This window comes from Moschus berezovskii, chromosome 21, assembly GCF_049115385.1.
Source record: "Moschus berezovskii isolate FMDL1 chromosome 21, NW_MosBer_1.0, whole genome shotgun sequence".
Lineage (NCBI taxonomy): Eukaryota > Metazoa > Chordata > Mammalia > Artiodactyla > Moschidae > Moschus > Moschus berezovskii.
The window spans coordinates 52,947,669-52,970,507 of record NC_142480.1 but is presented as its reverse complement, the minus strand read 5'-3'; the positions used below and the strand labels follow the sequence as shown (position 1 = coordinate 52,970,507).

General features: G+C 45.8%; 1 protein-coding gene across 2 annotated transcripts in view; it reads left to right on the top strand.

The window, feature by feature from the left end:
* Positions 1–22,839, top strand: part of AGBL1 (AGBL carboxypeptidase 1) — a 943,700-nt gene that overhangs the window by 140,359 nt on the left and 780,502 nt on the right. For both annotated transcript variants that reach the window (XM_088829673.1, XM_055417758.2), the window contains exon 7: positions 21,153–21,361. In XM_088829673.1, coding sequence (XP_088685799.1) covers positions 21,153–21,361 — 209 coding nt within the window. The remainder of the gene's footprint in view (positions 1–21,152; positions 21,362–22,839) is intronic.

Genomic DNA, 22,839 nt, shown 5'->3' with positions numbered 1-22,839 from the left:
ATGCAGGGGAGTTGGGGCAAGCCGGGCAGGAAGAGGGGCTCTCTGTGATCTCCCTAGGGAAGCCTGTCCAGCGGGATCCAGGGGACAGTGCATCCTGTTGCTACGGGAAAGGGCCTTTCGGTGCCTCTCAGGCTCTCAGCGGTCCTCTCCCGTGGTCTGTCAATCAGCTGTGCAGGGACCGGAGGCCGTGATGGTCAGAGAGATGCTCTGTGGCAAAATGTCATGTACATGGCTAGCCATGTAAGGAATGCCCCGACTGAGGCTTTTGTGGGAATTCTAGGAGCTCTTAGTTCTCAGTGGGGCGTCAGTGTTTTAGGATGGTAGGCACGGTAGTTCCTTTGAACTTCTGACACACACCAGTAGCTGTGGGGCAGAATAGCCTTCTTGGGGTTCACATGTACAGTCTGGGTCACCACGGGGCCTGGAATCTGTCCTCCTGGCTTCCTGGGCTGTCTGGACAAGCTAGGTACCCCTGGGTTCTACCTAGGGAGTGTTTTCCCTCTAGTTTCCAGGTGAGGGCCATGGAGTCAGACCATTAGAGCCGGAAAAGACCTTCTGGGTTGCTTAGTGCAGTGGTGTTCAATCTTTTTTTTTTTTTTGAGTAGAGAGCTGAGAGCTCTCTCTGTCCATTTCCCAATGATTCTTGCCTTAAGGTGGCCTCTGAGACACATTCATGAAAATATAGGGCTCCCTGAAAACCTAGGATACTATTAATCTTTTCTAAAATTGAAATGTATTTGACACTTAACATTGCATACATGTAACACATGTTGATTTGCTGCCTCTGTATTATGGTGGCCTTTATAGCAATAATTTGCATGTCTGTCACATCACATAATTATCATTTATTTTTAGTGGAATAATTAAGCTCCAGTCTCTTCATGAATTGGGTGATTATAATACAATCCGTTGTCTAGACCCCCCCAAAACTATTGGTTTCATTCTTCCCCTCCCCGTTTTTGGGTTTCCCAGGTGGTGCCAGTGGTAAAGAACCCACCTGCCAATGCAGGAGACGCAGCAGTCGCGGGTTCCATCCCTGGGTCGCAAAGATCCCCTGGAGGAGGGCATGGCAGCCTACTCCAGTATTCTTGCCTGGACACTCCCATGGACAGTGGAGCCTGGTGGGCTGGAGTCCATGGGGTTGAAAAGAGTCGGCATGACTGAAGCCACACAGGCATGCATATTTCTAAGAACCAACTATCCTGCAATCAATGATTCCTGTATTTCTGCCTATGAGTATGTGTGTATGTATTTCTGTGTATGTATGCATGTGTTTTTCCTGCAGGGTATACCTCCATGGGGGCTGGGGTCCCTACTAGAGCCCCCACACCTCTCACTGAGCTGTGCCCAGAGAAACTCTAGCATAGGGGTCCCCAACCTCTGGGATCTGACGCTTGATGATCTGAGGTGGAGCTGACATAATAATACTAAAAGTAAGATTCACAATAAATGTAACGCACTTGAATCATCCGGAAACCATCCCTCCACCCCTGACATCAGTCCCTGATGCCAAAAAGGTTGGGGGCTGCTGCTGTACCACAGTGTTAACTGAGGAAGAATTCTTATTTCCTGACTTAAGCCTCATATACCTGCTTCCAATATGCCTTAATGAAGAGACCAGCCCAATTCCTGTCCCTGGAAAGAATCGCACTGTGGTGTGATTACAGACCGGATGTGCTTTCTGTCACCATAACTGCTGGAGAAGCGAGCCGTGTTATTTCTGTGATGATACAGAAATGGACCTCAGATAATATGGATCGATTTTTGCATTTGTCACACTGGGATGGATGGCTGTGATGGATTTTGTGTGAATCTGGACTAGCAAGCTACAGCCAGCACAGGGTGGGATGGACGTGACAACACAGATATCTACTGTCCATTGACCGGCTTGAGTGTCATCAACTATGTATATACATGTCGCCTAGCAAGGAGGTCTCCTCATACCCATTTCACAGGTATAGAAACTGAGGCCTGGAGAGCTTAACTAATGCACACAGCTTGTGGACTGCAGAGCTTATCTGCTCTAGACCCCTGAATCCTGAGCCCTGTGCATACCAAGGGTAGATACCAAAGAGGGTAGGTTTACTTAGCCCAAAGAAGATAAAATCAAAAGCTGAAAGGAATTTAAATGCTTTCTAAGTACTAGGATTTTTTCTTCGTTTTTTTTTTTTTTTTTTTGTGGTCGCATCTGGCATTTAGTTGAGAAAGTCCCTGGTCCATCCCATACAAGCATCCGAAGGGGACCCAGTGAGAGGTGCCCTACATATGCAGGTGCCTGCACTAGAGGCCAGAGTCTCTGCTGTGAGGCTGGTGAACGATGCAGTGAGAGAGAAGGGGACAAGACCGGGAGGGCTTCCAGACCTCTGTTATGTCATGTCGCACTCAACTTGCTAATTTTTCCCTGTTTGGTTCTCTTTTTCTTGAGTAATTTTTTCCCCCAGGGGAAAACTTTTCCCCCTAGTTGGGAGAGCTAGCTGATCGGCGCTGGCCACAAAAGGCAGCCTCCTGTAGTTCCTCTTCCTGCCATGTGGTGGTGCTGTTCTTTTAGTTATCTCGGTCGCGCTAGTCCAATATTTATTTTCAGTGAGTAATTTGTTTATCAGGAGGTTATTTTAATCTAATTTTGGCCATATTTGCTATTCCACACTATCTGTGCCTCCCAGCGTTAGCAGCTTGCATGTCTTGAAGGAAATTAGCTGAAGATGGTCTCGGAGGCATTTGCTCAGCCATCATTTAAGGGAGCTGGGAGAAAGAAGGCAGGGTGAGCAGAGCCTGGGTTTGGAAAAGCTGCGGGAATTTGTTGCTCTCGAGGTGAGGTCAGCGTGATTGAGAGAGACACTGCAGGCGGGGGCCTCTGGCATCTCGGGCAGCTCTTTTGAGGGGTGCCCCTGGTCAAGGGCAGCAAATTCTGCAAGTTACTTTCCCCATCTCCCTTGAACCCCCGTGATAACCTTATTTTCCTGTATGTTACTCACTTAAGGAAGATGTCCACCTGCCTTCCCACGGTTCACAGGCATCCCACATCCCATCTGATAATATGTTTCATGAGCTGTTCACTGCCAGCCTTCATGGAAGGGGGCAGGAAGGTGGGCAGTGGGAAGGGAATTATTGTTAAGAGCACCTTCAATGAATAATGATCATAACTATTAATTACAGAGCACTGGCCCTTGTTGGATATTTTATATTTCCAGTTTACATATGAGGAAGTTGTCCTTAGGAGAGGTTAATGATTTCCCCCAAGATCCCATAAGTAGTGAGTGGAGAACTAAGATTTGAACTCAGTTGTGCCTGCCTTCAAAGCAGAAAATCTTCCCGTTTCAAGGATGATTCCCGCCTTCCACATGGAGCCAAGGAAACCTGGACTTGGCTGATGGGCTACTGCTACTGGCTAGTCACTTCAGTTGTGTCCGACTCTGTGCGACCCCATAGACGGCAGCACCTTTAATCAGTTCTTTGTCATTGTATTTGACTCAGTTTCATTTTCCAGAAATGGGAGGGTTATACAGATTGAGTGGTTTGAGAGTACTTTAGTAGAAGAAACAATTTTTTTTTAAAGGAAGTCTTTTGAGGAGCGTGCCTGCTGTGTGCTCAGTTGCTCTGACTCCCTGTGACCCTGTGGACTTCAGCCCGCCAGGCTCCTCTGTCCGTGGGATGCTCTAGGCAAGAATACTGGAGTAGGTAGCCATGCCCTTCTCCAGGGGAACTTCCCGACCCAGGGATCAAACTCACGTCTCCTGCACCTCCTGCATTGGCAGATGGATTCTTCACCGTTGCACCACCTGGGAAGCCCTCTTCTGAGAAGACCCATCTAAAGCAGATGAAACAGGAGCAGAAGTGGGAGCACCCAGTGAGTCACAGCCTGACCTCGCCCTTGTCACTTCTCCTTTCCCTGGCCTGTGATTGACCCTGAGAAGCTTCCACGGATGTTCCTTAGGGTTTGAAGGAATGAAGCTTATGAACCTCCGAAGTAAATAGTCTCATGAGGCACTTTCAGAGCTCAGTAAATTGTCAGAGATTATGATTTAAAGTTGGACAGATGCATCCTTTAGGAGGGTTGGAAAACTACGCTCGTTTTACTGTGTGCTGGTCCTAAGGAAGAGCTCCTGCAGTTTGGCTGAGAGATGCAAAATTGTTATCTTCCTCCTTAGCCCTAGTCAAGTAACTTTTGAAGCTCTTGGGACTAAGAGGACTAATGAAGCAATTAAACTTAACCTAATTAAGTGAGGAGGGTCAGCTTTCATTGGAAATTAGAACGATGCTAGTATGGTGTGGGCTAAGTCGCTTCGGTCGTGTCCAACTATCGCGGCCCCCTGGGCTGTAGCCCGCCAGGCTCCTCTGTGCACTGGATTCTCCAGGCAGGAATTCCAGAGTGGTTTCCATGCCCTCTTCCGGGGGCTCTTCCTGACCTAGGGATTGAAGCCGCATCTCTTGCATCTCCTGCATTGTCAGGAGGGCTCTTCACCTCTAGCCTCACCTGGGAAGCCCTGTTAGTATGGGCAGGATGGTAAACCACCTTCCCGAGGTGGCCAGGGTGTTCCAGGCACTCACATAGGGTACAACAGAACTGTGGACTATGGTTGTATGTTTTCTCTGCTTGACATAAAACTGTTGTCTGCGGAATATATTGTTTTAATAAGACTGCAGCCATTCTGGTTCTCACACCCAAGAAGGAGACTGGCTGTGTTTTAACCAGATGATCCTCTTCTCCAGCATTAAAGACCTGGTTTTCTCTCTCGCGCTTTCCCTCTGGCCTGATTATCTGACTGTAAATTTGAGCCATGGTGTTGCTTTGACAACAGTGCAAATGTGTTCTGGGAGGCTCAGGGTCATGTGTGAAGGTAGCCTGTGTTTGCTGAAAGCTCAAACCTCTTACTCGCCAGAAGGATGAAACATGATGAAGAAGAGTTTGTGCGATGGTCTCAACGCTGGCTTTCAGCACACTGAACTCAAATCATGGCCACACTGGTGGGCTCCATCAAGATTCTGTGCCACAGTTTCCCCACTGCTAAAGCAGGGGAGATGATACCCTCCAAGGATAATTAGTAAGATTTAAACAAGGTGATGGGCTTCCCTGGTGGCTCAGTGGCAAAGAATCTGCCTGCAATGCAGGAAACCCTGGTTTAATCCCTGGATTGGGAAGCTACCCTGCAGGAGGGCATGGCAACCCACTCCAGTATTCTCGTCTAGAGCATCCCATGGACAGAGGAACCTGGTAGGCTCCAGCCCGCAGGGTTGCAGAGAGTCAAACACGACTTAGCAACTAAACAATAACAGCAGCAACAGCAAGCAAGTTGCTGTGCTCATCGTGGGAGCACAGTGCTAGATCTTAGTCCGTCTATAAAGATCAACTCTCATTTTATCATCAGTACCACTTGAGGAGTACTGAGTTTCAGAAACTGGTCATACATGTGCATAAATCCTGTTGCAATGTCATTCCATCTCCCAACATCTACCTGAGTGTTGAATGATACATAGTTCTTTTTAGTGTCCGTCTTCCTTCTGTAACCTTTTTTTTTTTCAATAAAAGAAGTAAGTAAATAGATAAACACAGAAGAACTGGCCTTCTGAATTGATCTGCATGCCCTTAAACATACTTTATTTTCATTCTGGGAAAGCAGGGGTTAACATCCAGGATTGCTGAGCTCTAAATATTCTGGATTTTAGAATTCATGTCACCCTGACATAATGAATGACTGTCTATGGATTGACAGAGATAAAGTATCACAAAGATTTAAAGAGATAGACAAAAAGATAAACATCTCAGGGCTCTGAATGTGCACAGTATCTTTCTCATCACATTCGGGATTGAGTGTACAATTATTTGCATTTGTCAGGTTGTAAGTCAGCTGCTTCCCACAGACGTCTAATAAGAGCAGTTTGCCAAGCACTTTTTCATATATTATCTCATTTAATGCTACCGTAGTCCTGCAAGACAGGTAAATATTTAAGTCTTCTAGAGCAGCAGCTCTCAATGTGAGTGATTTGTCCCAAGGGAACATTTATTAATAATAAGGTCTGGAGACATTTTTTGTTGTTACATCTGCAGGGAGTGGGGGTGTTCCTCACATCATGTGGGTAGAGATTGGGATGCTACTAAATATCCTGTAATGCATAGGGCAGCTCTCCCACACCCTACCCCAAGACATAATGTTGTTGTTCAGTTGCCAAGTCATGCCCAACTGTTTGGGACCCCATGGACTACAGCATGCCAGATCTCACTATCTCCCAGAGTTTGCCCAAGATCATGTCCATTGAATTGTTGATGCCATCCAATCATCTCATTCTCTGTCTCCCTCTTCTCCTTCTGCCTTCAATCTTTCCCAACATCACGGTCTTCTCTGGGCCCAAATATCAATAGTTGAGGCTGGAAAACTGTTCTATAGACAAAGCATTGAGGTTCAAAGAGGATTGCTAATTTGCCTAAGATTGTGAGATGTGCCCTTGGTACACTGGGACTGAAATCCATCCCTCTGTTTCACTCCCAGAAGAGTTCAAATCTTTTAAAGAAATGAAACTGTTTTAGGGACTTCCCTGGTGGTCCAATAGTTAAGACTTTGCCCTCCAGCGCAGGGGGTGTGGGTTTGATCCCTGGTCAGTGAGCTAAGATCCCACATGCGTTGGTGCCAAATAAAACGAAAACAAAAACATAAAGTAGAAGTAACATCATCACAAATTCAACAAAGACTTTAAAGATGGCCCACATCAAAAAACAAATCTTTAAAAAAATGAAATAAAACTGTTTTAAATACCTTGGCAGAACTATTGCATGTAAACAGCTGACAGCGGAGCTGCCCTGGTGGAAGTGGGGGTCAGAGGCCCCACTCAGCCTCTTTCTCAACCCCTCCCCTTAATTCTGGGGCTTCCCAGGTAGCTCAATCAGTAAAGAATCTGCCTGCAATGCAGGAGACATGGGTTTGATCCCTGGGTTGGGAAGATCCCCTGGAGAAGGGAATGGTAACCCACTCTGGTATTCTTGCCTGAAGAATCCCATGGACAGAGTATCCAGGTGGGCTCCAGTCCATGCAAAGAGTTGGGCACAACTGAGGGACTAACTCACACCCCTGAATTCCAGGGACACACAACCTGGCAACCTCTCCTATCCATTCAAGGAGACCCAGAGAACATCCGGACCCTGTTGGCATCCACAGACCTTCCGGATTTCCCTGAGCTGTTACTTTGTTCTGGCAGAGGATGAGAGCATCTGAGTATGCATTTTAGTAAGATGTGTTGAGCAGTGGCGGGGAGAAGGAAGCATGGGGGCCAAGGAGAAGGCTGCTGCTGGCACCTTCCAGGTGGTAGGAGAGGGTACTGGAAGGATCACAGGGGATAGTTGTTCAGTCGCTCAGTTGTGTTGGATTCTTTGCAACCCCAGGGATTGTAGCACGCCAGGCTCCTCTGTTCTTCACCATCTCCTGGAGTTTGCTCAAACTCATGTCCATTGAGTCGGTGATGCCATCCAACCATCTCATCCTCTGTAGTCCCCTTCTCCTCCTGCCTTCAACATTTCCCAGCATCAGAGTCTTTTCAAATGAGTCAGCTGTTTGCATCAGGTGGCCAGAGTACTACAGCTTCAACTTCAGCATCAGTCCTTCCAATGAACATTCAGGGTTGATTTCTTTTAGGATGGACTGATGTGAAACTGCAATACTTTGGCCACCTCATGCGACGAGTTGACTCACTGGAAAAGACTGTGATGCTGGGAAAGGTTGGGAGCGGGAGAAGAAGGGGACGACGGAGAATGAGATGGCTGGATGGCATCACCGACTCTGTGGACATGAGTTTGAGTGTACTCCGGGAGTTGGTGATGGACAGGGAGGCCTGGTGTGCTGTAATTCATGGGGTCGCGGAGAGTCGGACATGACTGAGCGACTGAACTGAACTGAACTGAACTGAACTGATGTGATCTGCTTGCAGTCCAAGGAACTCTCAAGAGTCTTCTCCAGCACCAGTTCAAAAGCATCACTTCTTCTGTGCTCAGCCTTCCTTATGGCCCAACTCTCACATCTGTAGTTTACAGGCGATAGGGAAGAGTTTAAACGAGGAAGCAGGAGGCTCGGGCATGCTGTGGGATTTAACAGCGCTGTGCCATTGGGTGTCATCAGGCCAAAGGGTGGCAGGCCAGGGGCAGGGAGACTCAGCTCTTAGCTATTGTCTTTTGCGCATGTTGGAGGCATGAACCAATTTGCATGTGACCTTTGCACCACCATGCAAATTTGTTTTCTTGCAATCCTCAGTGCTTGTTTTACTCTGGTTGGAAGCTGGCAAGGCCATGGTGGACAGGTGTCTCCTGCATCCATTGACAGAGAAAGGCGGGTGCTCTGTGTTTTTCATTCCAGGTATAAATCCTGGCTTTCTTCTTTAAGTGTCATCTTCTGATGAGCTGAACATGGAAATGGCAAAATGAAACTAGGAGGAAGGTTACTGACGATGACCCAGAAAAGATAGTGGTTTGTCTTAGGACTTAGCAGGTAATAAGAATCCAAATTCAGAAGAAAACTCTGGATGGATAGGAAAACTCCTGGGAAATTTTAGGTCTGGACAAAGATGTTCATTCCTAAGGGCTTTCTTGCAGAGATGTCAAAAACAAGTAACAAAAAGGAGAGTGAGAAAGTCTACCTGACATATCCGTCCCTCCCCTGACCTGCTCTTGCACAGCCCTCTATGAGGAATGTCAAAGTGGTGGGGATCCCGCCTTCTGACACCCACCCTTCTTTTCAGTCATCTCCTGCTGCCCTCCCCTCACTTCGTTCACCTGTCTTTAGCGTCTAGGTTTTTGTTATTTGCACTCACCAAATTTGGGCTTAGCCACTTGCTCTGATCTCAAGATTGCTAGAATTTTCTGTTCTTGGGTGTCTGTATCCTGATTCCTTCCTACATTCTGGTCTCAGTGCTAATGTCCCCCTCAAAGAGCTGCCCTGACCACGGATCTAAAATAGCTACCCTATCCAATTTCTCTAGAATCATTATTTTATTATTATTTTAAAATTTTTTTGACTATGCTGGGTCTTAGTTGCAGCATACAGGATCTTCAATATTCTTCGGGGCATGTGAACTTTTTTAAAAAATTTATTTATTTTAATTGTAGGCTAATTACTTTACATTATTGTATTGGTTTTGCCATACATTGATGTGAATCTGGCCCGGGTGTACTTGTGTTCCCCATCTTGAACCCCCCTCCCACCTCCCTCCCCATCCCATCCCTCTGGTTCATCCCAGTGCACCAGTCCCGAGCATCCTGTAACATGCATCGACCCTGAACTGGCGATTCGTTTCACATATGATAATATACATGATTCAATGCCATCCTCCCAAATCATCCCACCCTCACCCTCTCCCACAGAGTCCAAAAGACTGTTCTATACACCTGTGTCTCTTTTGCTGTCTCGTATACAGGGTGAAGTAAGCCAGAAAGAAAAACACCGATACAGTATATTAACACATATATATGGAATTTAGAAAGATGATAACGATAACCATGTGAACTCTTAATTGCAGCTTGTGGGATCTAGTTCGCTGACCAGGGACCAAACCCAGACCTCCTGCATTAGGAGTGGGGAATCTTACAACTGGACCATCCAGGGATTTCCTCAATATTTAATTTTCACTGTCATTATCTGAATTTACCTAATTTGTGTCTGTGTAAGCCTATTTGAGGGCTTCCCTGGTAACTCAGCTGGTAAAGAATCTGTATGCAATGCAGGAGACCCTGACTTGTTTCCTGGGTGAGGAAGGTCCCCTGGAGAAAGGACAGGCTTACCCACTCAGTATTCGTGGGCTTCCCTGGTGGCTCAGACAGTAAAGAATCCACCTGCAATGTGGGAGACCTGGGTTTAATCTCTGGGTCGGGAAGATCCCCTGGCAGAGGGCATGGCAACCCACTCCAGTATCCTTGCCTGGAGAACCCCATGGACAGAGGAGCCTGGCCGGCTGCAGTCCAGGGGGTCACAAAGAGTCGGACACGACTGAGGGACTAAGCACAGCACAGCTCTTGCCCATTTGAATCTCGGAGTCTCCCCCAAATCCCCCGTGGGAATAGAAACCCCTTAGAACACAGACTTGGTTCATCTCATTTCCTGCTGTAATATCACCAAGGCCTGCGGTGTCTGGCACATATTGGCACACAGTAGTTGTTAGCAGTGTTTGTTGAATGAATGAGTAGTGGTGTCTGGGGTTTAGGGGTAGGAGTATGGTTTTAGCTGATGATTTATTGCCTGCCTCGTCACAGCAAGGTCTGGCTTTTGGGACAAGTTGTCTCCACTTATTTGCATTTGCTGAGCAAAGCTCTCACATGATCACCACTTCCTGGGAACCAGCTCCTTTTAGAAAATTTTGAAACTAGATACTGAAGAATTAATCCTATTTCCTTGAATTGAAGATGTCGTTGACTATAAGAAGCAGCATTTGTACATGCCACTGAGAGAAAAAGAATGCTGCCAGTTGCCATTGAAATACCCTCATTGGTTAGAAGCACCTTAAATTTGGAACGACTTAAAAATGTGAAAAAAAATATATGCCTGAGAATTGATAAAGTGCAAGATGAGGTGGACTCATCGTGCAGAGTTCAGGGACGTGGCGGGCAGTTTAGGGCCTGGAGCGTGTCCTTATTAGCGGTCCCTTCCCCTGTGGCAGTGCGCTTGGACATGGCGCGCTTGATGGACCAGAGGAAGCACTGGGTGTGTGGAGGAGACGCAGATATAACTTCGGAGGCTTTCTCAAGAGTGGAGAAAGTTCTCCAGCTTGGGAATGTATCTACGGAAAGGCATTCGAAGGAGTCGGTGATAAAAACAAACAAAACAACCTAACCAACAATGAGTGAGCCTAGATTTAAAACAATACTGGGAAGGATGGTCTCCTACCCTTCTCAGCCACTCTTACTGAAGCTTAGGAAAAGCATCTTTAATTTTCAAAAGGCAGTCAATGGGAAAACAAGATTTGCTTCAAATCCAAATGTACTTTATAGCCAGATTTACTGAAATGTTTCTATTTTACAAAGATAAAAAGAAAATACCTACAAGCTAATTCAATATCATTATTCTTATTTGAGCTAAAGATAATGGAGTATAATTTCCATTACTGTTGGCATTAAGATTAGTTATGTTTCAATATGTATATCGCAGCTTCTCCTTTGTGGGGAGCATCTATGCAGCTGCCAGGGGAGGCTGAAAGCTGACCCCTCCTCTCCTCAGAAGCCCTACACTCACCTCCTAAGCCTGACGTAGGGGCTGGCCTCAGGGCATCACTGCTAGGTGTCAGGAGGGCTCTTGAACATCCCCTGCAGTGACCCCAAGAGCCATCAGCTGTTTATTTGGCTCCTTAAACCTTCTTGGGCTTCCCTGGTGGCTCACGTGGTACAGAATCTGCCTGCAATGCTGGAGACCCAGGTTCCATACCTTGGTCAGGAAGATCCCCTGGAGGAAGGCAATGACAACATGCTGCAGAACTCTTGCCTGGAGAATTCCAAGGACAGAGGAGCCTGGGGGGCTACAGTCCATAGGGTCACATAGAGATGGACACGACTGAAGCGACTTAGCACATTAAGTGCACAAACATTCTTGACTTTCCTATAAAGAATCAGCTCTCTGAAGTAGGTCAGAGAGTGAGAAACTAACATCATATACTAACATATACATACGGAATCTAGAAAAATGGTACTGATGAGCCTTTTTCCAGGGCAGGAATAAAGATGCAGACGTAGAGAATAGACATGTGGACACGGGGCACGGGTAGTGGGGGGAGAGAGTGGGATGAACTGAGAGAGTAGCGCTGACATCTATATATTCCCATGATTAAAACAGATGGCTAGTGGGAAGCTGCTTATAGCACAGGGAGCTCAGCTTGATGCTCCGTGATGACCGTAGAGGGTTGGGATGGAGGCGTAGGAGGGAGGTTCAAAAGGGAGGGACATATTACACCTGTAGCTGATTCACGTTGTTGTACAGCATAAATTAACACAACGTTGTAAGCAATTATGTGTGTGTGTGCTAAGTTGCTGCAGATGTGTCTGACTCTTTGTGACCCTATGAACTGTAGCCTGACAAGCTCCTCTGTCCATGGGATTCTCCAGGCAAGAATACTAAAGTGGGTTGCCATGCCCTCCTTCAGGGGATCTTCCCAACCCAGGGATGGAACCCTCATCTCTAATGTCTTCTGCATTGGCAGGCAGGTTCTTTACCACTTGCGCTGCCTGGGAAGCCCGAAGCAATTATACTCCAGTTTGGGGGGGAAAAAAATCAACTCTCATCACAATTTAGGGGCCTGGGAGGTAGCAGAGAAGATGCTGGAGGGTGATTGGGTGGAGGGGCTGAGCCAGGTTAGATTTGGAGGATAGCCACGCCCCTCAAGCACCTCAGGTGTTCTGCTGACTTTATCTCCTTTGGCCTTTCAGAAACCTTCTGCAGGAAGTTGCTTCTCCTGGTAACCATGAAGGGTCTTTATCTGAATGCAAAACAGTGTAATCTCTGCAAACCAGCATCAGAGCTTTGGGGATAACAATGTGGGTTGTCAGCTTTGGAGGCAGATGGGGGATTCCATTTGAATTCTCCATATGCCATTTACAAGCTCTCAGGACTTAAATAAGTTATTTAACTTCTCTCAGCCTCTGTGTCTTCATTTGTTAGAGGAGGCAAATAATGCTTATCTTCAAGCATTTCCATGAGACAGATGAGATGATCATGTGAGCTAATTGGCCCAATGCTGAGCACACAGGACACATTCAGTAAATAAATAGTAGTTTTAACTGGTGTTAAAGTGGCAAAGAGGCAGCTTTTGTTCATGTACAGGACTTAGAAGTCTTGGTAAAAGCCTGCTTTGTCCAGAAACCTCTTCTAAATTGACTCCATGAAAAGACTGCTAAAAGCATCTGTTGGCTGCAGTTAAGGTCACCATTATCTTGGGTTGTAGTAATATCTCGAATGGGGGAGATCTAGGGTGAGATATTACACAGTGTGAGTTCTGTGGCTCCAACTAGATCTTTCCAATTGGGGTCTTGATGAAGGTCAGGCAGTGTTTGTGATGTAATTGCTCAGGTCTGGGGGATCCAGGGACGAGAGGGTTTGGAAGCAAACCTTGGGGAGGAAGCTTTGTTTGATGAGCCCAGCGAGTGGTCTTCTCTTCTGAGAAGAGGCCCACTGTCCTGAAAAGGCCTAGCTGAACTGCCAATAGTTCATATGAATTAATTTTCATGAAAGTTCCTGAAACAAAAGGAAATCAGGCTGTTTAATAAAGCTATTTAGTCTTCCTGGGCAAGAATTTCTTGCAAGCGTGATGTCCTACTATGCTGTATGGTTGAAAATGATTTCTGTTCTCAAGAATGATGGGGGCCTGGAATCCTGGTATATATTCTTACTCATATATGTGCATATCAAAAGCAAGGATGAGTTATTAAACAATTAACCATTATCAATCAAGAAGATCTCACAGCACTAACCAGTCTTCTAAAAAAGGTTTAGAAGCTTTACCCAGCTGGGGTAAATTTTGCCAGAGAGGGAACTTTTTATAGTTCCTTAAGGTCTACGTTATGGACAGTGTCTGTAAGGGGTCCTGGGATAATGATCCTCAGCATATCTTTTGGGGGTGTCGAAGGCAGCTATGTAAAAGGGATGGCCATTTGGGGTGAGAAGTCAATTACATGACATGGGGCTTGAAGGACTCTGGCTATCAATTTTACTTCTTCTGAAACTTTTGCTTGGGCTATTCTCACTGGTGAAATGTATATGAAGTTTGAATGGAATCCATATGGGGAAAGGGTTTGTGTTTGAGCACATCCTCTTGAGCTTTTATTGAGCACACACTTGGATCCAGGGGCTGCTGTATGTATTCATTCTTTATAATGGACTTGTTAGGTTGCTGCTGTCATTGTTTCCTTTTTATCTTGCTTTAATATTTGCAGATAGTGGAAATGTAGTCCAGAGTGGCTTAGTAACTTACCCAAGGTCACACAGCTGGTACATGTTAAAGTCAAAATGCAGATCAGCAGCTATGTGACCTTGGTGCTCCTATTCTTGCATGAGTCTGTCCAAAGGAATGTGTTCAGGTCCTGAGCATTTGGCAGTTTGCTGTCTGAAATTACAGAGGGCCAGTTGAAATAGTAAATTGTTGTTGTAGTTCGGTTGCTCAGTCGTGTCCGACTCTTTGTGACCCCACGGACTGCAGCACACCAGGCTTCCCTGCCCTTCACCATCTCTCAGAGCTTGCTCAAACTTATGTCTTTTGAGTTTGTGATGCCATCCAACCATCTCATCCTCTATCGTCCCCTTCTCCTCCTGCCTTCACTCTTTCCCAGCATTGGGATCTTTTTCAATGAGTTGGCTCTTCACCTCAGGTGGAGCAAAGTATTGGACTTTTAAATAGATAATGCTTATCATGATTATGGGCTTCCCTGGTGGGCTCAGATGGTAAAGAACCCATCTGCAAAGCAGGAGACCTGGATCTTCCTGGGTCAGGAAGATCCCCTGGAGGAGGGCATGGCAACCCACTCCAGTATTCTTGCCTGGAGAATCCCATGGACAGAGGAGCCTGGCGGGCTAGAGTCCACAGGGTTGCAAAGAATCAGACATGACTGAAGCCATTTAGCACACTGAGTGCTTGTTACGTTCCAGGCATTGAGCTATCTACTTTATACATATGACCTCATTTAGTTTTCTCAGCAGTTCTCAAGGAAGAGATTGTTATTAGGTTTGTTTGTTTCTTTCTTTTTTTAAGTCTTAGTGATGAGAGCTGTCAAGTAACATGCTCAGGGTCCCAAAGTTAGAAAGCAGTGGAGGTCATGGCCTTGTGCATGGAATCCATAAAGAAAGCTGAAGGGTCTGCCCAGCAAGGCAGTGAGGAGTATTCAGTGATGATTAAGGTGAGTTTGGAGTTCTGTACTAATTCGTGTGTCTCGTTCCTAGAGCTGTGGCTGTGAAAGTGTGCAGCTCATTCCTCTACCGCAGGTTCCCACCTTGCCTCCACTTCGAATCATCACTTTTCCCTAAAGGGGTGATAAAATTCTCAGATATGGTGAACAAAGAGCATCCATGGAAATCTCCTTTGGTTTTGCCAAATAACAGTAGCAGAGCGCTGGGCTGCTTGCAGGTATAATAATCTGGCTCATCAGGCACTTACTTCTCTACCAGCCTGTCCTGGCACAGAAATTCCCCATGAGAAATCCAGGTTTTGAGTCTTAAAGGTTTCTGAGCTTTCTTGTTAAAAGACAAACATCTTTATAGAGATGATCATGATTTAAAATACCTTCAGCGGTAAGGTAGATCATTCACTCTTGAAACGGATGGGGTAAGACCAAAAAGGTGCATTGGTCGCTATGGCAACCCGGGGACTGCCTGTCCTGCCCACAAACATTTACGACATATGGACTTCCTGTCAAGGAGTAACCTATCTTTTTCCTCTTGGTAAGGTTCATTGTAGATGACGTGGAGAATAAATACTACAGAGAAGTGTAAATTGAGGCTAAAAAATCCACAACAAATTGAATCATCAGTATCTTCCTCCCTCATACTGTGGATATCTTGGCATATTCCCTTCCTTTTTTGTTTGTTTTTTTCCTGAGTATAAAAATCTGCTGCACTACTGGGGTCTGTACTAAAGAAAACATTTGAATGTCTGTGAAGAAATGAGGAGCAAAAATAAGATTGTGAGACATTTCAGACTGAGAATTAGCTACAATTAAGACTTCAGGAGGATAAAACCTGGAGAGGTAGGTAGAAATAGTAAAAATCTTAAGAGAGTTAACTGGAGGTGGGGACCAGGATGTGGGCTTGCACAGGAAAACTGGCCAGAGAAGACTGTCAGCAGGAGGCCACCAAGGAGTGGCTGATGGAGATGGGACGTAACACCTTTGGATGCAGTAGGAGTTGGGGTACTCTGTCTCTCAGCTCTGTCTGACTCTTTGTGATGCCATGGACTGTAGTCTGCCAGGCTCCTCGGTCTTGTCTGGGGATTCTCCAGGCAAGAATACTGGAGTGGGCTGCCATTCCCTCCTCCAGGGGATCTTCCTGACTCAGGGGGCTGAACCCACATCTCCTGTATTGGCAGGCAGATTCTTTACCTCTGAGCCCCGAGGGATGCCCTAGGAGTTGAGGATGAGCTGTTAAATTAAAGGTTCTCAGAATTCCTCTCTGCCCATTCCACCCCGCCCCATCCTCCAATTAGTTTAAGATAAACCAATCCATTTCAGAAATTTAAAAAAAAAAAATACAGAACAGGAACTTTCAAGAAAATCTTAGGAGGAAGCCATTTATATAAACACTCTAAAGTGTAACTTGTCAGTCTTAAAGGGGGTTGGGGGTCCTCACCTGCCCGCCCCCAAACCCTGAGCTCTCCCAAAACAGCATATGAAAGCCTTCATCTTCTCCTTGCTATCTGCCCTCCACAGGAGAAGCACTGTCGTCCCCCCAAACCTTCTGGAACTCCTGGAAACTGCTGATCCCAGCCACCCTCATTTCATTCTTTGGGTCCTCTCTGCATTGGTTCAGCTTGATGACTCTCCTCTTGTCGGGGTTTAGATGCATATTGACTTTTGCAAAGCTCCCGAGCCATCCCCAGAGAAAGACTGACTGATTTGGGGGTGGGGTGGGGAAGAGGTGTAGCTGTTTTTGATGTTAGTAAACATGACGGCTTGCTGAAGATTAGCAGGAAGCCATGAATAAAATCATCGGGATTTGATAAGGGATTTTTCTTGCCGACAATTAAAGATTTTTTCCCCCCACATCTCCCTGCCCCTCCCCACAAAACTGGAGATGAAGGTCACGAGGGTGACACATTGTTCGTCTCATACTTTTCAAATAGATGAAAGACAAAGATGCTTAACCGCCCACTGCCCGCGGGGCCTCTGTGCACTGATTTTTGCCATTCTGTCGTCTTTTTAGCAGGCGATACTTTCCTTTAATGCCTCCTACTTAATCCTCAATTTTCTTTTAAACATCAGATATTGGCTAGGCTGGAACCTCATTTAGGCAGCAAAGAACTCCAGTGCTCTGTGGCCATGACCAGCCGAGAAGAGAAATATTTTTGATACAAAAGAATAATTCATTAAAGGAGGTAATGAAGGTGATTTAAACCATCCACCACAAATATATCACAGAGTGAATAAAGCTCATTGCTCTCAGTTCAGGGTCATGGCTAAATGAAATGTTGTGAAAAGTGAAGAAAAAAGAAAGCAACTGCACAAATAGGTCAAAAAATCTCAGTGGGGCTCAGTCAAGCCTGACAGTTTAGAATTTGACAAACAAGCAGGATAAAAGGAGAATTCTATTACCATTATTAGAAAACCCTTTTGGAATAAAACACAATTTCCATGTCATTTTTTTTACTCATGGGCATTTACATGGTCTTAGGGAAAAATCTGACTCGGGACTGAAACTTTGCTTATCTAATTACAGCACAAGGGATCTCTCCCTCTCACACTCAGCCAAAAGCATAGATTGTCTATAAACCAGTGTGGACGGTATGGATCATGCAGAAATGTAGTGTGAAAGTGCAGAGCCGCACGATATGGGCCAGCTGCCTGAGAGTCAGCTGGTTTGAGTTCTACAGGGCACCTAGTTGACAAGGGCAGAGAGACCCACAGTCCAGAGAGGATCTACCCATCTACTAGGTAGGTCTGAACTAATCCACAAGTAGTTGGTTGTCTGCCAGCCCTGGAGGGTGAGGAGTTTAACATGAAAACTGGAGTATGTGTGCTGTTGAGAGAAGTATCCTAGACCTTTCTTCCCCCTGTGTTTCTTCAAAGAGAATTTTACCTGTATCTTGAGGAGACTTCCCTGGTGGTTCAGTGATTAAGAATCTGCCTTGCAATGCATGGGACATGGGTTCAGTCCCTGGTTGAGGAACTAAGATCCCACATGCTACAGGGCAACTAAGCCTCAACTACTGAGCCTTTCTGCTGCAACAATTGATCCGAAGTGCCACTACTAAGACCTTACTTCACCAAATAAATAAATAAATGCTAAGTCACGTGACATCACCAACTCGATGGACGTGAGTTTGAGTGAACTCCGGGAGTTGGTGATGGACAGGGAGGCCTGGCGTGCTGTGATTCATGGGGTCGCAAAGAGTCGGACACGACTGAGCGACTGAACTGAACTGGACTGAAGTCACTTCAGTTGTAGCTTACTCTTTGCTGCTGCTGCTGCTAAGTCGCTTCAGTTGTGTCCAACTCTTTGAGACCCCATGGACTGCAGCCTACCAGGCACCTCTGGAATTCTCCAGGCAAGAGAATTGGAGTGGGTTTCCATGCCCTTCTCCAGGGGATCTTCCCAATCCAGGGATCGAACCTGTGTCTCTTCCATCTCCTGTATTGGCAGGCAGGTTCTTTACCACTAGTGCCACCTGGGAAGCCAAATAAATAAATAATATACATATATAAAATAAAGACTGTATCTTGGGAAAATGAAGAAACCATAAGTCAACCAGAGGGGTCTTATGGGAGGTCTCAGACAGAGTCATTCAATTAACAACATGTACACACTTGCTATATATCTGTTTTAAATATAGCAAGTGTGAACTCTGAATAACTCCATTATTCAGCAATACTGTACAGCACAGGGAATTCTGCTCAATGTTGTGTGGCAGCCTGGATGGGCGGGGAGTTTGGGGGACAATGGATACATGTATATGTGAGGCTGAGTCCTTTGGCTATGTACCTAAAACTGTCACAACATTGGTAACATTGGTAATTTTCTAGACTCCAGTGTAAAAACTTAAACTGCAGTTGTGGTATGGAAGAGGGGAAAGGCACTATAAGATCTTACTATTCCAGCTCCCTGAGGATGTAAGGGCACCCTATCCTCACATCCCTGCTGGGGGCCTTCCAGCCTCTGTCTGGGTATTTTTGGTGCCAGGCTGCTCATCAACACATAGGAGTCCAGTCTCTTGTTGGCTGGCTTGACTCTAAGGAATTCCTTTCCCAGGTGGAGCCAGCCCCTTGATGATATATAAACTGGCTTCCAGTCTCTTTCGGGAAAACACACAACACATCTGTTGCACACGACAGCCTTCCCGACATTATGTCTCTCACTCAGAGTCCTTTCCTTTCCATTTGGATTGAGCCTTATCGTTTGCTCAAATGACCATATCCCAAATCCACTGAGATTGAAAAAGAATGGAAATCTGGTGAATCTCTCTGTCTCCTTTCTTCTCTCTCCTCCACACTCAAACATCCTTTTTCTGAGCTATTTGAGAATAAGTTATAGACATTCACAATTGTGGATTTCCTAAAAACAAGAATATGCACTCACCTAAGCATAGTTTATCAAAATCCAACAATATACATTTACATAATACTATGTGTGGGTACAGGCTCAGTCACTCAGTTGTGCTCCACTCTTTGCAATCCCATGGACTATAGCCAACCAACCTCCTCTGTCCATGGGATTTTCCCATCAAGAATATTGCTTTCTCCTTCCCCAGGGATCCTTCTCTAGGGGATCTTCCCGACCAGAGATCAAACTCAGGTCTCCTGCACTGCAGGTGAATTCATTACCACAGAACCACCTGGAAAGAAACAGTGTGTAAGCAAGGGTGCTAGTCACTCAGGCTTTGTGATCCCATGGACTCCCAACAGGCTTTTCTGTCCATGAGATTCTCCAGGGAGGAATACTGGAGTGGGTAGCCATTCCCTTCTCCAGGGGATCTTTCTGACCCAGAATCAAACCCAGGTCTCCTGCATTGCAGACAGATTCTTTACCATTGAGCCAGCAGGAAAGCAACACTATGGGTTCATCTAAACACCTTAAGATTTTATCAACTGCTTCATTAATGCCTTATGTAGGAAAAGAAAAAAAAATATTTTTGGTCCACGGCCTAAATTATAATTATATATTGAATCACATGCTATATCTTAAAAAAATACTGAAGTACAGTTGCTTTGCTATTTTGTTATATTGTGTGAGTTTCTGCTGTTCAGCAATGTGAATCTGCTATTGTCATTCAGTTGCTCAGTCCCATCCGACTCTGCGAACCCATGGACTGCAGCATGCCAGGCTTCCCTGTCCTTCACCATTTCCCGGAGCTTGCTCAAACTCATGTCCATTGAGTCCGTGATGCCATCCAACCATCTCATCCTCTGCCGTCCCCTTCTTCTTCTGCCTTCAGTCCTCCCCTAGCCTCAGGGTCTTTTCCAAAGAGTTGGCACTTCGCATCAGGTGGTGAAAGTATTGAAGCTTCAGCTTCAGCTTAAGTCCTTCCAATGAATATTCAGGGTTGATTTCCTTTAGGATTGACTGGTTTGATCTCCTTGCAGTCCAAGGGACTCTCAAGAGTTTTCTTCAACACCACAGTTCAAAAGCATCAATTCTTCAATATCAACCTTCTTTATGATCCAATTCTCACATCCATACATGAATACTGGAAAATCATAGCTTTGAGTAGATGGACCTTTGTTGGCAAAGTAATATCTCTGCTTTTAAATATGCTGTCTAGGTTGGTCATAGCTTTTCTTCCAAGGATCAAGCGTCTTTTAATTTTATGGCTGCAGTCACCATCTGCAGTGATTTTGGAGCCCAAGAAAATAAAGTCTCTCACTGTTTCCATTGTTTCCCCATCTATTTGCCACGAAGTAATGGGACCAGATGCCGTGATCTTAGTAGTTTTAATACTGAGTTTTATTCTGCTACATGTATACATGTATCCCTGTGTCGTGTCCTTTTGGTCTTTGTTAGCTGAATTCCTTGGTCTTTTTTTTTTTTTTTTGCCTTTTACTACTTTGACATTTCTGAAAAGTGTAGATCAGACATTTACAGCATATCCCTCATTTTGGGTTTGCTGATTTTCCTCGTGGTTATGTTCAGGTTATGCGCAAGTGATGTCTTTCTCAGGGCATCTTGTCTTATGTTGTTGACTCTGGTCACTTGATTAAGCTGATATCTGCCACTGGATATCATTTTCTCCATTGGAAAGTTAGTATCATTCCCTTTATGATTAATTAGTATCTTGTGAGAGGGGAAGATCCCTTAGAGGAGGATATGGCAACCCACTCCAGCATTGTTGCCTGTAGAATCCCATGGACAGAGGAGCCTGGTGGGCTTCATATAGTCCACAGGGTTGCAAAGAGTCTGACACGGCTAAGAGGATTTAGCACGCACGTGCACTGGGACATCCTCAGGGGGGTGTGGCCAGGAGAGCGTTTGATTGATGTTGCCTTTTCCCGTTGGTTTCAGAGTCTAACAGCCGCAGGGCAGTGAACAGAAGCTACGTCCCCATTTTGATCAGGCTGAATCAGGATTGGCACAGCCACGACACAGCCAATTCCTTCGTTCTGATCCGCCGGGCACTTCTGCTCTGCCTCAAGCATATTGCCAAGCTCCGGTCGGGCAGGGAGGCCTTCCTGGCAGCTCAGGGCATGGAGATCCTTTACAGCACCATACAGGTAATCTGCACAGGGACTGCCTCTGTAGTTGGATGGCATCTGAAGGAAGTCATTTAGGACTTACCCTCCACAGAGCTGGAAAATCTCAATACGTTTCTTGCTTCTTGCTCTGGGCAGATGTTCTGTACTCAAATCCTCATTCCTTCACTCACTCATGTATTGATTGACTCCCGTATTTAATACATATTAGCTGGTTGCACCTGGGTCGGGAAGATCCCCTGGAAGAGGGCCTGGCAACCCACTCCAGTATTCTTTCCTGGAGAATCCCATGGACAGAGGAGCCCGGCAGGCTACAGTCCATAGGATCACACAGAATTGGACACGACAGAAGTGACTGAGCATGCACTCACTGTGGGCACACACTGAGCGGCGCCAGGATCAAGAACGTTGCTGTTTTGTTACTGGGGTATAGTTGCTTTACAGTGTTAGTTTCTGCTGCATGACACAGTGCATCAGCCATATGTGTACATATGTCCCCTTCCTCCTGAGCCTCCCTCTCATCCCCACATTCCATCCATCTAGATATTTAGAGAGCACGGAGCCAAGCTCCCTGTGCTCTTCAGCAGGTTCCCTCTAGCAATCTAGAGGGCTTTTATACACATGGCCCAGCGCATACTTCAATCCCCATCTCCCGATTCATCCCCATCCCGTGTCTGCACGTCCATTCTCTACATCTGCATCTCTATTCCTGCCCTGCAGATAGGTTCATCCGTACCATTTTTCTAGATTCCACGTACATGCATTACTGCTGATTTTAAAGCTAGAGAACCTGGCTTCAGATCTCAGACCTCGCGCCTACTGCTGTGCAGTGACTCAAGGTCTCTGGGTTTCAACCTTCTTCCTATTGAAAAAAAAAAGATGAAAGTGATAAAATATAGGTTTTCTCCGTGGCCTGGGTGAGTTAACATAGACACATCTCGTTTAGCAGGGTACTTGCCATGACTTCACTGCTTTATGAGGGCGAGTGTTTATTGGAATAACGATTAGTTATTGGGACCTCATGGTGAATGTGACAGACAAGATCCCTGACCTTTAGGGGCAAATGTTCCAGCAGAGAGTCAGACACTAAGGAAGCAAATAATTCAGTCTGGAAGATAATTTCATATTGCTCTGTGGGATCAATAGAGGAAGGGCAGAGGTCCATAGTGACTCCTGCATGGGCAGAGAGAAGGTCTTCTCTTAGAGAGGTCAGGTCTTTGAGTGGGTGACACCTAAGCTGAGACTTGAATTATTGAGGGAGCCGGTCATGCCAAGTTTAAGAAGAAGAACATCCCAAGGAAAGGGAGTAACACCTACAAAAGCTGTCACTGATCTGTGCCCCAGTGGAATATGTGTCTAGGGTTTCCTGGATTTCAACCAAATAACACATTCCTTAATTTCACTTGATTAGGGCTAATGTAAGCACCATTGTGGGCTTCCCTGGTGACTCAGATGGTAAAGAACCTATCTGCCTGAAATGCAGGAGACCTGGGTTTGAT